This window comes from Marmota monax, unplaced genomic scaffold, assembly GCF_021218885.2.
Source record: "Marmota monax isolate L192 unplaced genomic scaffold, Marmota_monax_Labrador192_F-V1.1 WCK01_AAM20220418_F8-fsc00005, whole genome shotgun sequence".
Lineage (NCBI taxonomy): Eukaryota > Metazoa > Chordata > Mammalia > Rodentia > Sciuridae > Marmota > Marmota monax.
Genome location: NW_026692254.1, coordinates 23956732 through 23973602, shown reverse-complemented (window position 1 = coordinate 23973602; position 16871 = coordinate 23956732). Strand labels below are relative to the sequence as shown.

The 16871-nt window shown below is 38.1% G+C and overlaps 1 protein-coding gene across 12 annotated transcripts in view; it reads right to left on the bottom strand.

The window, feature by feature from the left end:
• Nucleotides 1-16871, bottom strand: part of Akap13 (A-kinase anchoring protein 13) — a 353536-nt gene that overhangs the window by 202090 nt on the left and 134575 nt on the right. For 11 of the 12 annotated variants that reach the window (XM_046436733.2, XM_046436768.2, XM_046436778.2 and 8 more), the window contains one exon: nt 2606-2789. In XM_046436733.2, coding sequence (XP_046292689.1) covers nt 2606-2789 — 184 coding nt within the window. Of the gene's footprint in view, nt 1-2412; nt 2556-2605; nt 2790-16871 lie in introns of those variants that run through there. The other variant, XM_058577074.1, reaches the window with a different exon arrangement.

Here is a 16871-nt window from a genome sequence, read left to right as displayed (position 1 = left end):
ATAAATAAAAGATGTTGTGTCCATATACAACTAAAAAAAAATTTTTTTAAAAAGTATTGTGTCCATCTACAATGAAAAATATTAAAAAAAAAATGTAGTCAAATTTAACCCGTTTGGATCAGTTTCCTCATCTGATAAAGATGATACTTCTCTTTTTTAAGGGCTGAATAATATTCCATTTCATTTAAACATATTTTCTTTATCTGCTGAGTGTCATTTAGGGTATTCCCATCTTTTGGCTATGCATGGACTTTTTTTTTTTTAAAAATAACTATATATGCATGGGGTACAATGTGATGTTTTGATATATGTATATAAATGTATTATCGAAAGATTAATCAAGTAACTTAACATGGCATCACTTTACCTACTTATTTTTTGTGATGAGAACATTTAAAATCTAATCTTTCCGCAATTATTATCTGACCCATGCTACAACATAAGGATATTATGCTAGGTGAAAGAAGTCAGACATAGAAGGACAAATACTGAATGATTCTCACTAGAACTGGAAAATTCTTGGAGGTAGAAAGTAGAACAGAGTTTACTAGGGGCTGGGGAAAGAGACTAAAAGGGAAGTTAGTACTTTATGGGTATAGTGTTTTGGTTTGGGGTTATGAAAAAGTTCTGGAAATGGATAGTGGTGATGGTTAAACATCATTGTGAATCATACACCTTAAAATGATTAAAAGAGTTAAATTTTATGGTATATGAATACACACCAAAAAGAACATAGGGAGTAGCCAAAAAAAAAAAAAAACCTGTTTGAAATTCTAGCAAAGACTGCCAGTACCACAGTAAGATGGAGGGATTTGGAGAATTACCTCCTTATCATTTCTTAATTGCTAGCTGTGACTCAGCACTTTTTCTAGGCTTCAGAGCATTAACAGTTCAGAAGAATTCAAATTAAGAGCTAGACTTGCAGCAAGATGCTCATACTCTCCTATCAAAGTCCTCTACTTAGAGATTTCTCAAGTTGGTTTTCCCTTACCTCTCTCCCTTCAAAAGAAAAAACTGGTTTTTCCACATTTAACAGGGCAGTACTTTAAAGTGAGCAAAAATTCTCCAAGAATAAACATACTCTAGTTTTCTTAAAGCTGTGCTGCAATAACAGTCTTGTGACATCCCCTTCTAAGCATTATAACGAAGCTGTTGTAATCACTGTTTCCCCATTTTTGGATGGCAATCCTTAACCAACTCTGCTTCCCAGAAAGCATTCTGAGCTATAAAATCAAATTTAGAGGAAGTGCATTTGAACTTCACAACAGTATACAGAGTTAATTGTTTCATCTTCTGGAACAATACCTCCCTACCTCCCTTCCTGAGACCATGAGGCAAACAGCAGAATGAATCCAATCTCTGGCCAGATGGGAAGTACGAAGGAGTGGAACATATCACTCTCTGGAATACTGTCACACGGAAGCTCAGGTATCCAAAGCTCATTTGAGATAAAGAAAGCTCCCTCTACCACCATTGTATCTGTAGCACCCATCAGAAAGCTGTCTGCAAAGAAGCTTCCATCTGGCTTGACTGAGAAAGTTGTAAGTTTGAAAAATGAAAAAAGAAAAAACTGTTTATATAACTGTAAGTAGCATTACACTCTCAGATGTCTTCACAGTCCTTCCACACACTACCTTCTTCACACACTGCTAAAAATGATAAAATATAAAATTTAACCAAATTGAATCCGGCATGCGCAAATATCTGAGAATTTGGGAAAACTGCCTCATTTTAGAAGGGTCCTTCAATCATTAAAGAATACGGATGGTTTATTCTTGTTCGGATAATGTGGTAGAAAATATGATACGCATAAAACTAATAGAAAATATATTAAATAACAGAACCTTCTTAAAGTTTCTGACTTTTATAAATATTCCAATTAAAAAGTGTTGGCTGCTCCAATGTGCTTATTTCCCTATTTATACAAGGAAAAGAAGAAATAAATAAACCAAACTCTTCAAATGTTTTGACTAACAACCATCCTCCAAAGGCCTCTTTCTTTAAAGAGTCAGATCAGAATTGAAACGATCGGAGCCAGAGACAAACAGGATTTCCTACTGCATGATTCCTAAACAATTCAGCCAGCTTTTTACTGATATTCATATTAAGAGACCATTGCTCTCAATTTTATTCACAGAAACTACATTCAAACCAAAATTCAATTGTTTATAATATTTTCTATAAGCAGTTATAATATGAAAGTAATACTTTTGACTAATCTTTCAAGTCTTAAGATATACCAGAAAAAAAAAAAAAGTGGATTAGGAAAACTTTCCTCTTATACAAAACCAAGATGAACCCTATACATTGGTAATGCTCTGTTACCCCCAGAGAAAAGATTAATTCTGAGTGTCTGGTAAAATGTAAGAGGTAAGAAGCAGGGAAGCAGGGGAGAAAATAGCAATAACTTACGTTTGTGTCCCTCAGATATTGAACCAGTCAGTAGAAACAAGCTTACAAACCTCCAGGAGAAGGCAAGACACAGGGCTGAGGTGGTAATTCATGGCAAGCTCACAGGCAGATGATACCAAGTGGGTGGTACCATTATGAATCAGGAGGTGGAGCTGGCAATGGATGTGGGGAGGGAGAGAGAATAAGCACTCACTCAGTTAGAAGCTGGTGTAGCTGGTGATAACCTCTCTCCAAGGCCAAGCTCACAGGTGTTGCCCCTTCCTGGTTGTGGATGCTGAGAGCTCCGCGGCCACCCGGCTTCTGCAACAGGAACCATGTCAACCGCAGCAGTCCCAGCCGCACAGCAAAATGCATCAATGTCTCCCGGGGGCCACCATCTAAATTGGGAGAACATGAAAATAAATAAGACTATCAGAAGGGGAAAAAAAAAAAAACAGGACAAGCAAACAAACAAAAGACAAGTAAACGCCACTACCTCCAAGTGCCTGATATTTTGAAGGTAAGCTATTGCACACAGCATGAAGACCTTTATTGAGGTCAAGTAGAATCGACCCCAAGTAAAGACAAAAGAAAGCTAGAAAAAAGTATGGGAAGTAAAATCTTACATAGGAGACGTTCCCACAAAAAGAATCAAGTTCTTTCTGTATTTTAACATTTGTTCAACAAATTTCACAATGAGGTTTATAAAGATGACTTCACACATGTTCTTTTCCTTTAAAAATACAAATAAATAATAAAGGCAGTCACACAAGATGGGACACAAGGGGAATAGCTGTTAGGACTTAGAATGGATGTATCATAAAGGGTGTAATTACATTTGAAAAGAACACCCAGACAAGAGTTGGCTAGTTAAACACTAAAAACAGGTTCTACCTGTTAAGTACACACAGGTCTTTTTATTCCCTGACATTAAGGGCACATGAAACGGCTGGCACTGCCAGCTTTTTGTTTGCATGTTTAATATGAAAAATAAATGCATCTGCAGGCATAATAAGACAGACAATACGCTAATAATTTCAGAAAGAAAAACATGTGCTTGGGGTTCTTCCACTTGAAACGAAGGGTCCTTCTTGGTATGAGTCACTATGAAAATGGTGGAATAAGCAAGGACTTCGGAGTCAGACAATTCTGGGTTCAAACCTGGTAGTTACCAGGCATGATTCATTTGCCTCTCTGAGCCTCACTTTCTTCATTCCTAGAGTAGTAGACCATCACTCAGAGATGTTGTTACAAATGAGAGGAGGCAAGTGAAATGTTAGTCTAATGACTGGCTGCAGCATGTACTCATTAAATGTCAGTTCTCCTTCTCCCTGCTCTCTGCCCAGTCCTCCTAGACTTCAAGTCACTTTCTGGGTTCACTAGCAACACCCTCTTCCTCAGTCATGCTCTTGACAGGACATAAGGCCACTTCAGGGCTGCTGAATGTCACCCCAAGAGGCTGTGCATTACTCAACTCCAGGGTTGGGCCTGCCTTCTTCCTCATGTCTTAGCTTTCACATCTCATTCTCCTGGCTTCCTTTGGGCCTCAACTTCTTCACTGAGCCCTGGGTTCAATCCCAAGTACAGGGGGGAAAAAAGTTGATGCCCCATTACATGTGCAAGTACAAACTGTAATAATCAACACGTCTGAGGAGGTGGGTGGCAAGGACACAAAGAACTCTCACAAAAAAATCAAACATTGTCATCTGACTTATGCTTTACAGTCGCTCACAAGCATTCTGACATTCCTATCAAAAACTAAGGAATGAATGAGGCACTTACTGACCAGGAAATGTGACAGTTTTCAGAGCTGGTTAATTCCAGCCTTAAAGGGAGATTAATACTTCCTTAAAGTAGATTTCTCCCCTCCCCCCTACCATTTTTAGTCCCTTATCTACTCCAAGTCAGTTTAGACTTTGAGTCACGAAATTTCAACAATAAGGCCGCATACCTGCTCAGAACCTGGCACCCTGATCCCTACACTAATCCTCCTCTAGTCTCCTTCTGAAGTTTTCAGTAATAGGTGCCACATCTGCTTTTAGCTAGCCTCATTCTGCAAACAACAGATTGAAAAAAAGTAATATGCAGTGAGGAACTGCTACATTCCATTTAGTGGGATATGTAGTTTATAGCAACATTTTCCCTTCTATTCTCACAATAACCCCATATGGTCTCACTGTCTTAATTTTGCAAATGAACATAAGTTCACAGAATTAATAGCTTGCCCACAACCAAAACGAGGATTTGAAAATTCTTCTATGACATGCATTACACATGTCAGCTTATTTAAATGTTCCCTTCTTCATTTTCCACACATTATTTTATCTTCACATAAGTCATCTGAATTAGGTTTGTAGAAGAGGTAGCCAAGGTACAAAGGAATTAACAAATTAACATATAAGTGGAATTTCTTCTAGTCTGTATTGTTTTAAGGGCATAAAAGCCCCACTCCTTGGTATTTTCCCAAAAGACTTAAACTCCACATACTATAGCAACACTGCCACTTCCATGTTTATAGCAGCACATTCACAATAATTATGAGATAAACCCAGATGCCTGTCAATAAATGAAACGATTAAGAAATTGTGGTGTATACAAACATACACAAATGGAGTTCTACTCAGCCATAAAAAAGAATTAAATTGGGGCTGGGGTTTTAGCTCAGCAGCAGAGTGCTTGCCTGGCGCACGTTGAGGCACTGGGTTTGATCCTCAGCACCACATAAAAGTAAATAAATAAAGGTATTGTGTCCATCTTTAAAAAAAAAAGAATTAAATTATGTCATTTGCTGGTAAATGGATGAAAATGAAGAATGTGATGCTAAATGAAATAAACCAAACTCAGAAACTCAAAGGTCAAATGTTCTCTCATATGCGGAAGCTAGGTAAAATAAAGGAAACAGTGGGGAGAAGATAGGATATTATAAAGAACTGATCAAACAGAAATTAATAGATGAGCAAAAAGTCAAGTAGATAAAAAAAATAGGAGAGGGGAAGGAGGATAGGAGGAAAGGGGGAGAATCATCAACTGAAATCAATTTCCATGAATGTATGAGGTTGTTGGAATGAACCCAACTACTATGTATAACTTTAAAGCTCTAATTTAAAAAAAAGTATAGAAACTTTTACCCAAATTACTATCTTTAATACTGTTTTTTGTTCCTTCTGTCTCAAACTGCAAATCACCAATAACTCATGATAAATCCCCAATTCTCTATTCTCAGTTTCTGTATTTTCTCTTTAACGATTTGTGATTATTCCCCCCGTATTCTGAGAGCTACTCAACCTTTTTTTCCTGATCATTAACTGAATTTCCTACAAGCTCAATTGAGTTCTTCATCTCAATGTGAATTTAATTATGCCCTGGGATTCTGGGTGTCCTTGCAGCATTTCTACCAACTCGCTCTCCATCTATGCCCTTCCGATAGCTTCTTTTGCAGATGTAATTAATTAAAGCTCTTTTATCAATTGATTTCATAAGGGAGATTTATCCTGGTAAACATGGGGTAAGACCTGAGTGAATCAGTTGGAATTCTTTAAAAGCGGAGCTAAAAAAAAAAAAAAAAAAAAGGTAAAATAAAAGCAGGGCTTAGTTTTACCCTGGAGTAAGGACCTTGTCTATGGAGGACACATTCAGCCTATGCCAATGCCTATGGAATTCCACACTGCTCAGGATCTCTCTTTTCTGAGGACCCAAGGACAACAGGTTTCGCCCATGTTGGTGGATTTGACCTTGTCCACTTATTTAGCCAGACTCCCCAGCTATTCATGAATCTTTAAATGTTTATTTCCCCTTCAGTTTTCCTTCTCTAGTTGAACCCTGACTCTTGAAACCTACATCTTGTTGCTTCTTTATCTTAACTCTATAAAAGGTCTGACTTCTTTGATCTTTTAAGACAAATGAAAAGTGTCTTCTAAATTTTGCTTTGGTTTCTTAAAGAAAACCATTCTCACAGTATTCCACATGAATACTTACGATATTTTTTTCTTTATACCGAATGGTAATTCACTGGACCCATGCTGGCAGGTTATCCTGTTTAGGCCTCTCTGAAGGCCTAGCTTTTCTGCACAGAATGGGATTCCAAAATCACCATTCATTCTTACTATTCTGGACTGCCTCATAAATAAACCTAAAGTCTCATATAATGCAGGAATTCTCACACTAAATGAGAAAGTAAAAACACTCTTAATTTGACAGTGTGACAAAAGGAACTTTTTCTAAAACAAGACTTATAACCCTGTGACAAAACGAAGGTTTGAGAAGCAACAAAACCTTTTACAGCTTACCCCTGGTTGCTACAGGGTACTGATTGTCTTGGAGTCAGTAGTTCTTAATTCTTTGCCAAGGAAAAAATCCATTACCAGTCTTTTTATATTTTACTGTTTTCTTCTTTAACAGTGATGATAGCTGAAAAAACTGACAAGTACTACCAGTGCAGCTAAAGAAAACCTTCCATGAAAAGCTATCCCATACTCTAAAAAGACTGCTGGAACTAAAGCACCAAAAGATTAAGGTGGAGGATCTACTAACCAAAATCAGACATGTAGAAGTGGGAATGCACAGACTGTTCTCAGAGCAGTCTTTCTTAAACCTGTCATTTTTCTGTCCAGCCAATTCTCTCATTGTGGGGAATATTTCCACCCCCAAAGATGACTACATCTTTTTTTTCACTTAGTTATACAATAACATTACTAAGTGCTGGGAGCCATTAGCCAAGTAGGTATGACAATTTCCTTGCCAGTGTACTCCATGTTGCAGTGACATTGAATGTAGGTGACCTCGCTCAAGGACCAAGGCGGATTAGGGCGTTCCCGGTTTAGGTTCCAGGTTTAAGGTTTAAGATTATTCCTGCTGGGAATAGGGCGTATCCTGCTGCCTGACCCCTTGAGTTCTCACGGGATTCAGACAGTATATTTTGGAGATAGAAGCCCAGTGGAGGTGGATTTGGGCAGAGAACGTGGATTTCCCCAGAACGTGATTGTAGACGGCTGGTGTGAGTTTGGGAATAAAGAGTTGCTGTTTGAATCTACAAGCTGTGTGGTGGCTCGTGATTGTGTGCCCAGCCAGACTGCGGCATTTGGCGGCTCCTACGGGGAACATCTAAAGCTTGGAGGTAAGTGAAATTGCTCGCCCCTGAGGAAGAGCGAAAGAATGGGTGACCAATTCAAAAAACAATGTGTTATTGTTTTGATTTATCTTGTTTTTGTTTCAAGCTGCCTATCCCTAGAAATTTCTCAGGCAAACTGGAAAAAATGGTTGACTAAAGGTTTGAAGTTTGTCGGCCCTGAGGAAGAGAAAATTGATACAACGATTTTTTATTCCGTTTTTGTTTCATTCAGTTTCGGTTTTGTTGTGTGTTATCTTATTGGGTTGCGTTATCTTTATAGTAGATTAGAAATTAGTAAAAAACAAACCGAAAAGATGTTAAGTAAATTGTTAGAGGTTCAGACCATGGAGAAAGACATTTTAGATCAAGCAAAAGAGAAGGTCTCTCAAGCTAGTCAGACAGAGGAAGAAAATTTAAAGGAAAAGGGGTTGTTAGGAAAAAGGCCACAACAGGAGGCTGTTACTAACTCTGTTTTATCACAAGAGGGTGTAATTCAACCAACAGCCCCACCGATGGAGACAGCTGAGTGGCCCTCAAACCCCGTAGTTGATAAATGGGATCCTGAGACAGGACCTCAAAGATTAGCATGCCCTGTACTTGAACAGGCAGGAGGGCAGCGAATTCACCGTGCTTTAGATTTTAAAACAGTGAAGCAGTTAAAGGAGGCTGTAACAACCTATGGCCCCCAAGCTCCCTTCAGGGTAAGCATGGTCGAGTCCATTACTAACTTGGACATGACGCCAGCAGATTGGGCTAGCATGTGTAAATCTGTACTAAATGGAGGACAATATTTGTTATGGAAGGTTGCCAATGAGGAATTTTGAGCGGAGACAGCTAGGCGAAATGCAGCAGCCGGTTGCCCTCAAAGAAATTTAGATATGTTGTTAGGAAAAGGACCTTATGAGGGTCAACGGCAACAAATTGAATATGATCCTGCTATATATGCACAAATTGCTGCAGACACAGTTAGGGCATGGAAGACTTTACAAGGACATGAAGATTTACAAGGTCAGCTATCTAAGGTAATACAGAGAGCTAATGAACCTTACGCTGACTTTGTAGATAGGCTAATTCAAACGGCTGCCAAAATTTTGGGGGATACAGAACAAGCAATGCCATTAATAAAACAACTGGCTTATGACCAAGCAAATCGTTGCTGCAGAGAGGTTATTAGACCATGGAGACATGAAGATTTAAACACATATATTAAATTATGTAGAGATATTAATGAACAAGGGCAAGTCTTGGCAGCTGCAGTAAAACAGGCTTTAGATGCCAGGCCAAAAACATGCTATGATTGTGAACAAACAGGACATTTTAAAAGGAATTGCCCCATAGGAGGAGGGTTTAACAAAAGTAGGTATCAAAGGAATAGAATACCGGGTATTTGCCCACGATGCCGTAGAGGGAGACATTGGGCTAATGAATGCCGTTCTCAAACCACCATAAAAGGTACTCCCTTATCAAAAAACGGACAAACACCAGGTATTTATCCAAGATATCATGGAGAAAGGCATCAGGCTCCATTGCCAAAAAACGGACAGGGGGGCCCAATGCCCCGGGGCCCACAACCACAAATCTACGGGGCAGTGGAGGAACCCAGCAACACCATCAGGCTAGTGCCCAGGACACATTGTCCATTAAATCCCTCACCAGACAAACCTGAGGGAGCGCAGGGTTGGACATCTGCGCCTCTGCCAGAGCAGTATTAACTCCAGAGATGGGAGTTCAAATCATTCCCACAGGAGTAAAAGGACCTCTTCCCCAAGGAACAGTAGGCTTATTATTGGGATGTAGTTCATCTACATTAAAAGGACTTATGATAAGTCCTAGGGTAATTGATCCCGATTACGTAGGTGAAATAAAAATTATAGCTAGTTCTCCAAGAGGTATATCAGTAATTTCACCTGGAGACAGAATAGCACAGTTGTTAATAATACCCAGCCTACATAATAAATTTCCTAGTCATAGTGTAGAAAGAGGTTCCAGGGGATTAGGCTCCACAGGTGTAGATTGGGCTATGTTGTCTTTAAATTTAGATTCTCGCCCAATGCTAAAACTAAATATTCAAGGTCATGAGTTTAATGGGCTACTGGACACAGGAGCTGACCTTAGCATCATATCTCGTCAAGAATGGCCAAAACATTGGCTATTACAACAAGCCACTCAAATGCTTCAAGGCCTAGGAGTGGCGACTAATCCCCATAGAAGTTCTATGATATTAGATTGGAAGGATCCTGAAGGATGTGAAGGAACTATACAGCCATATGTATTGGATCATCTTCCTATAAATTTATGGGGACGAGATGTCCTAGATCAATTAGGTTTGACGTTAACAAATAACATCAATCCTAATGCGCCCACTACTAGGGCTAGACAAGGCTTTAGGAAAGAAAAAAGATTAGGAAAACAAGGGCAAGGTATAGCAGTACCAATACAAATAGATCAAGGAACAGACAGACATGGGTTGGATTTTCAGAAAGGGCCACTGAGACAATCAAAATTACTTGGAAATCAGAAAGACCAGTGTGGGTTCCTCAGTGGCCCCTGACTAAAGAAAAGATACAAGTAGCCCATGATCTGGTCAAACAACAATTAGCGGAAGGACATATACAACCTTCCATATCTCCCCATAATGCTCCCATTTTTGTCATCAAAAAGAAATCTTGTAAATGGAGATTATTGCAAGATTTAAGAGCCATTAATAATGAGATGGTTGTTATGGGACCTGCTCAATCAGGGATTCCTCAATTGTCTGCTTTGCCAAAAACTTGGCATGTTTTAGCTATAGATATTAAAGATTGTTTTTTTTCAATTCCAATTCATCCCGAGGATAGTCCACGTTTTGCATTTACTATCCCTGCATTAAATCATGAAGGTCCTGATCAGAGATATGAATGGAAAGTACTCCCTCAAGGGATGGCTAACAGTCCAACTATGTGTCAAATATATGTTAACAAAGCAATCCAGCCACTTAGAAATCAAAATCCTGAACTACAAATATTTCACTATATGGATGATGTATTATTGGCACATAAAGATAAAAACATATTGCTGGAATGTTATGCCACACTTACAAACTTATTAAAAAATTATAATCTAGAGATAGCAATAGATAAAGTACAATTAAATTTTCCAATTAATTATTTAGGAGTTCTATTATCCTCAACCATGGTCCGTCCACCAAAAATTCAAATACGAGTAGATCAACTCAAATCACTTAATGACTTTCAAAAGCTATTAGGAGACATAAATTGGATAAGGCCTTATCTAGGTATAACAACAGGAGAGTTGGGACCTTTATTTGATATCCTAAAAGGTCCATCACATCCAAATTCACCCCGCATGTTAATTCCTAAAGCAAGAAAGGCATTAAAAATTATTGAAACATATATGGAAAACATACATTTGGATAGAATTGATATAAGTTTGCCTTTATTATTTATTGTACTACCAACAAAAAATATTCCTACAGGAGTATTTTGGCAAGAAGGTCCATTATTGTGGATACATTTATCTTATTCTCCTAACACTATTCTCACTAGGTATCCTGAGGCTGTAGGACAATTAATACTCAAAGGAATAAAAGCAGCAAAGGGAGTGTTTGGAATTTCTCCCAATAAAATTATTACTCCATATACTATGGATCAAATTGATGAGTTAGCTAATGAGTTAAATACTTGGGCAATAATCATGTGTAAATCTAATGTTTCATTTGATAATCATTTACCATCTAATCCTTTGTTGTCTTTTTGGTCTAAGCATCCTGTAGTTTTTCCTAAAATGACAAGAAAAACACCTATCATGAATGCTCCAAATATATTCACTAATGGGTCAAATAATGGTACAGCAGCAGTAGTTACACCTGATCAAACTTTGACATTTTTAGTACCCAAACAATCAGCTCAAAAGGTAGAGCTTAATGCAGTTTTACAAGCTTTTTTGATGTTTAAAGATTCTGTATTTAATTTATTTTCTGATAGTCAGTATGTAGTTAATGCTATAGTATCTCTTGAAGATGCTGGTAGGATTTCCCCTTCTTCTACTGTTTTCTCTTTGTTTTCCACTATACAAAGTCTAATCTGGGACAGAAAAGATCCATTCTTTATAGGACATATTAGGGCACATACAGGATTGCCTGGAGCCCTTAGTTTAGGCAATGATTTAGCAGATAAAACTACACATGACATACATATTTTCTCTACATTTGAAGAAGCTACAAATTTTCATAAAAGGTTTCATGTTAATGCTAATACTTTACAAAAGCGTTTTAAAATAACTAAGGAACAAGCCAGACATATAATAAAACAATGTCAAAATTGTGTGACATTTTTACCACAAGTTAATCTTGGAGTCAATCCTAGAGGACTGATACCTAACCATATTTGGCAGATGGACGTCACACACTTGCCAGAATTTGGAAAATTAAAATATTTACACGTTACAGTTGATACTTCTTCTGGATTTTTGATGGGCTCCCTTCATGCCGGAGAAAAAACTAAAGATGTTATAGCTCATTGCTTACAAAATTTTGCCACTGTGGGCGTTCCTAAACAGTTAAAAACCGATAATGGTCCTGGCTATACCTCTACCTCTTTTAAACAATTTTGCTCATCATTTGGTATTACTCATATAACAGGAATCCCATACAATCCACAGGGACAAGGCATAGTTGAAAGAGCTCATCAAACTATTAAAACATACTTATTAAAGCAAAAAGAGGGAATTGGAAGGGGGTATATATCCCCCAAAGATAAACTTAAAATAACGCTTTTTACTCTAAACTTTTTAAATTTGGATTCATCAGGACTTAGTGCTGCGGAAAGGCATATGTATCCAAAAAATGTACACAAGCCTAAAGTACTTTGGAAAGATATTCTAACAGGACAATGGAAAGGTCCTGACCCAGTGATTGTCTGGAGTCGGGGGTCTGTTTGTGTTTTTCCACAGGGAGAACAGCAGCCGATTTGGATTCCAGAGAGATTAACTAAAACAATTTCTACAGATCGAAAAGAAGATGATTTGACTCAAATCCATAACAGCTGATATCCAGAACTCCAGCTTGGCCATTCTTACATCTGCGACAGTGATTAACCAGGATGCTTTTTTCAATAGCTATTTTATTATTGCATTTCTTCACATCATAAGGTTCTATTTTTATTTTTTGAGCTCATACAAACCTAGGTTAATGTTTTTCTGATCAGTTTTATTTTTTGACTGTGGAGTTTTTAAACATTGCAATGGAGATTTCACCCAGGTAAAGCTACAAGGCCTTTACTATTTTCTTATGTGTTGTACATTTGTGTACACTCTTGTGTTTTGTGTTGTATGTCTGTATGTGCGTATGTCCATGTTTCTTATATGAGGAGCGCTAATGAAAAAATGGATCCGAATTATTATTATTATTTTTTTTATTCACGTGATTTAAATGGTTTAATTTAAATTAGGTAAACAGCTGTTAAGGATTGTTTTTAAAGTAGGTTAACAGATCTGTTTGTTTACTTTCACCTTTCTTTTTCATTATATTTAATAATTCTTTTCAGGATAATGTCTCTTTAGCATCATTGCCAGAATTCCTATCTTCATCCCAGTGCCGGTGAAGACAAAGATACAACCAGACTACAGCTTCTATGATAGCTATCACAGTAAACTGTATAAACTGATGCATCAATGAATATAACTCAACAAGTAATGCTCAATCAAGGAGTTAACTTACTTTGGGAGGAAACGGATTTTGGGAGGAAATGGACATATTGATAGATTCCTCCGCTTTGAACTGCTTGCAGAACTTGCCTGGACTATGTAACTATCGTTTGGTGCAGCGAATTGTCGTAATGCTGGCATATCTTTGCTGATGGTGTCACTAGTGATGCAATTTTTATTTCCTTGCCAGCACACCCCATGTTAATTGTGGTAGTGCTGACATATCTTTGCTGATGGTGTCACCAGTGATGCAATTTTTCCCAAGGAGCCGTCAATTGGCTTGGTGTCGTGGCATTTCTGTATCCTCCTCCCTTCTGCTAGTGATGGTCTAAAATTTGGGGGCCAATGGCTTATGCTGGACCGGTAGTCAGTGACGGGTATGATCCAATTGCAGTGGTATCAACCTAAGACAGGAGGCTGACGCCTAAAGGTCAGTTTTCCGATGACGGGTAAGAACCGTATGTTGAATTGGACAACCTACCAGGCATGGTCCTTAAGCCACATTAACCTCACTCCCCCACTGGCACCAAGGCCAAATTTGGGGGCCAACAGAGGTGAGGCAAAGAACCTCACCCCCCCACTGGTGCATAGACCTATCCACAAGTATGGCTGTATGCTGGACCGGTAGTCAGTGACGGGTATGATTCAATTGCAGTGGTATCAACCTAAGACAGGAGGCTGACGCCTAAAGGTCAGTTTTCCGATGACGGGTAAGAACCATATGTTGAATTGGACAACCTACCAGGCACGGTCCTTAAGCCATATTGCTTGTTGTTTAATTAATCAGAAGGGGGGAGATGCTGGGAGCCATGAGCCAAGTAGGTATAACAATTTCCTTGCCAGCGTACTCCATGTTGCAGTGACATTGAATGTAGGTGACCTTGCTCAAGGACCAAGGCGGATTAGGGCGTTCCCGGTTTAGGTTCCAGGTTTAAGGTTTAAGATTATTCCTGCTGGGAATAGAGCGTATCCTGCTGCCTGAGTTCCCCTTGAGTTCTCACGGGATTCAGACAGTATATTTTGGAGATAGAAGCCCAGTGGAGGTGGATTTGGGCAGAGAACGTGGATTTCCCCAGAACGTGATTGTAGACGGCTGGTGTGAGTTTGGGAATAAAGAGTTGCTGTTTGAATCTACAAGCTGTGTGGTGGCTCGTGACTGTGTGCCCAGCCAGACTGCGGCATTTGTGCCCAGCCAGACTGCGGCAACTAAGTAAGAAGGAATACTTTCCCCAAGCTATTTCTCTTTGATTCCTCTAGATCAAGTCTTCAATGGGCCCACTCTAAACTATCTGAGAGTCAAGTTGATTGCTACTACACAGAGGTCTCAAATGAGAAACTATTCTCATTAGCCACGGAGGCAATGAAGAACTGAAACAACTAAATGAGACTTGGAAAATTCAGAAAATGAGAACACCCTTGTCCCCCAATCATCCTCCCTCTCTCTATCAAGAATAATCCTTATTATCTGCATTTAAGGCAGATCTGTGACCAAAAGTATAGTATAGGGGCTTCTTTATATAACTAGGGATTGGGAAACACTTGGAAGAATTAAAATGGATAAACTCACTCTTCCTCTAGTTGAAAGTAAGGATTAACATGAGCTCTGAGTCCAGCAAAACAGTTTCATTTTGCTTTGAAGAATCTTTTAGGGCTGTCCTATTTCATCCTTTCAAAGGACATACCACCATCCATTGTCATGGCTTATCAGTGTTTTGTGTGTCTGAAAGGTTACTGGATGTTGGTCACAATATGTTTGAAATGACTACCCTGGAAACCAGCACACACTATCAAACTATACTTTCCTCTATTTTATAGTAAGGAAACTGAGTAATAGTGATATGGTATTTTCCAAAAACTATGGCAATAAAACCAGGATGTAAACAGTCTGATTCCAACACCCATGTTCTTTCCATTTTAAAATATCACATCTTAATTAATTCCATGTTCACAACTAAAGTTCAGGGAGACTGTAAAAATTAGTACATGTTAATGCTTGCAGGAAGACACCTATGTGTATTTTTTTTTTCTGAGGAGAAATCTGAGCTATTTTCAAAGGAGTCACTTACCTGAAAAAAAGCCAAAAAGCACTGCATCTCAACAATTAAAGAGGATTAGCCATAAATCTTACATGATTCCTTTGTCTGTGTATTAGGTTGGGACATCCGGAAATATCCCAGCCTTCAACAGCAAGTATTTCTCTTATGTAATGAGGTACCCTATTTACCTGTATTTTCCCAGGCACCAAGCTTACTTCATACCTTTTTCTTTTAAATACCCTTTTAAAAGTAACTAAAGTGAAAAGTGACTGATGTGAGCAGATTATCCCATTAGTTTCATCCCTCAATAGCAAGCATGATTAACTCTTTAAATGGTGTTACTCTGCCCTGATCACACCAGTGCAGTGTTCTTAGATTCCAATTCACAACTAAGAGAACAATCTAAACTGCAAGGTACATGGAGCACTTGAAAGCTGATTCCTGATCCTAGCTGGACTGGCAGTTCTATCAAGTTCTTTGTGTACATTTCATATTGAAAGTATTAAACCTAACTTGTTTAATTATTTTTGTTACTAAATTATTTTAAACGCATGTAAAATAAAATAACTTTTAGAAGGTGTACAATTCTATGAATTTTACCACATATACTCTTTTTATTTATTTATTTTTTAGTTATACATAACAGTAGAATACATTTTGGCGTAATTATACAAGCATGGAATATATTCTATCTACTTCAGACCCAAGTACCTCTCCTTCCCCTTCCCTACCTTTGCTCTCTTCCTTCTATTGATCCTTCTGCCATTTGTCCATAGTTATTATTATATTTTTAATTAATTTCCTGTGGATGTACAGGACAGTGAGATTCACTGTGGTATACTCAAATATAACACATAGATTCTTATACCACTACCACCAACAACAAGATACAAAATAACTTCAATACTCCTAAAGAATTCCCTCCTCATGATACTCCTTTACAACCAGACTTTTACCCTAATCTCAACTCTGGTAACTACTGATGTCTTCTCGGTTACTTTAATGGTGCTTTTTCCAGAATGTCATGTAAGTACATTACTTTTGGAAAGTGACTTTTAGTTAGCACAATGCATTTAAAATGTATCCAAGTTACTGCACATTATCAATAGTTTGTTCCTTGTTTATTGCTGAGTAGTATTCTGATGTATAGATATATCACAGTTTGTTCACATATTCAGTCAGAGAGGGAGACCTGGGTTATTGCCCCTTTTGGTGATTATGATTAATGCTGCTATAGACACATTTGTACACAGACTTTTTAGTGAATGTAAGTCTTCATTTCTCTAGGATAAAATGCCCCAAAGTGGGAATGCTGGATCTTACTGTAACATACATTTAACTTTTCTTTTTTTTTTAAATGCTGAACTTTTCCAGAGTTGCAGTTCTACTGTGCATTCCCACCAGCAGTCTATGAGAGTGTACTACATCCTTGCCAGCACTTAGCATCTTTAATCTTAACTATTCTAATATGTGTATAATAGTACTGTATTATGGTTTTCATCTTAAAATCCTGCAAGTATTCAAATCTTGTTTATTCTTTGCTGACACTGCTTAAGCAATTTTGTACAACATAAAACTTTAGGAGTACATGGAAACTACACAAAAAATTAAAGATGGCCAGTTTCCTCCTATTA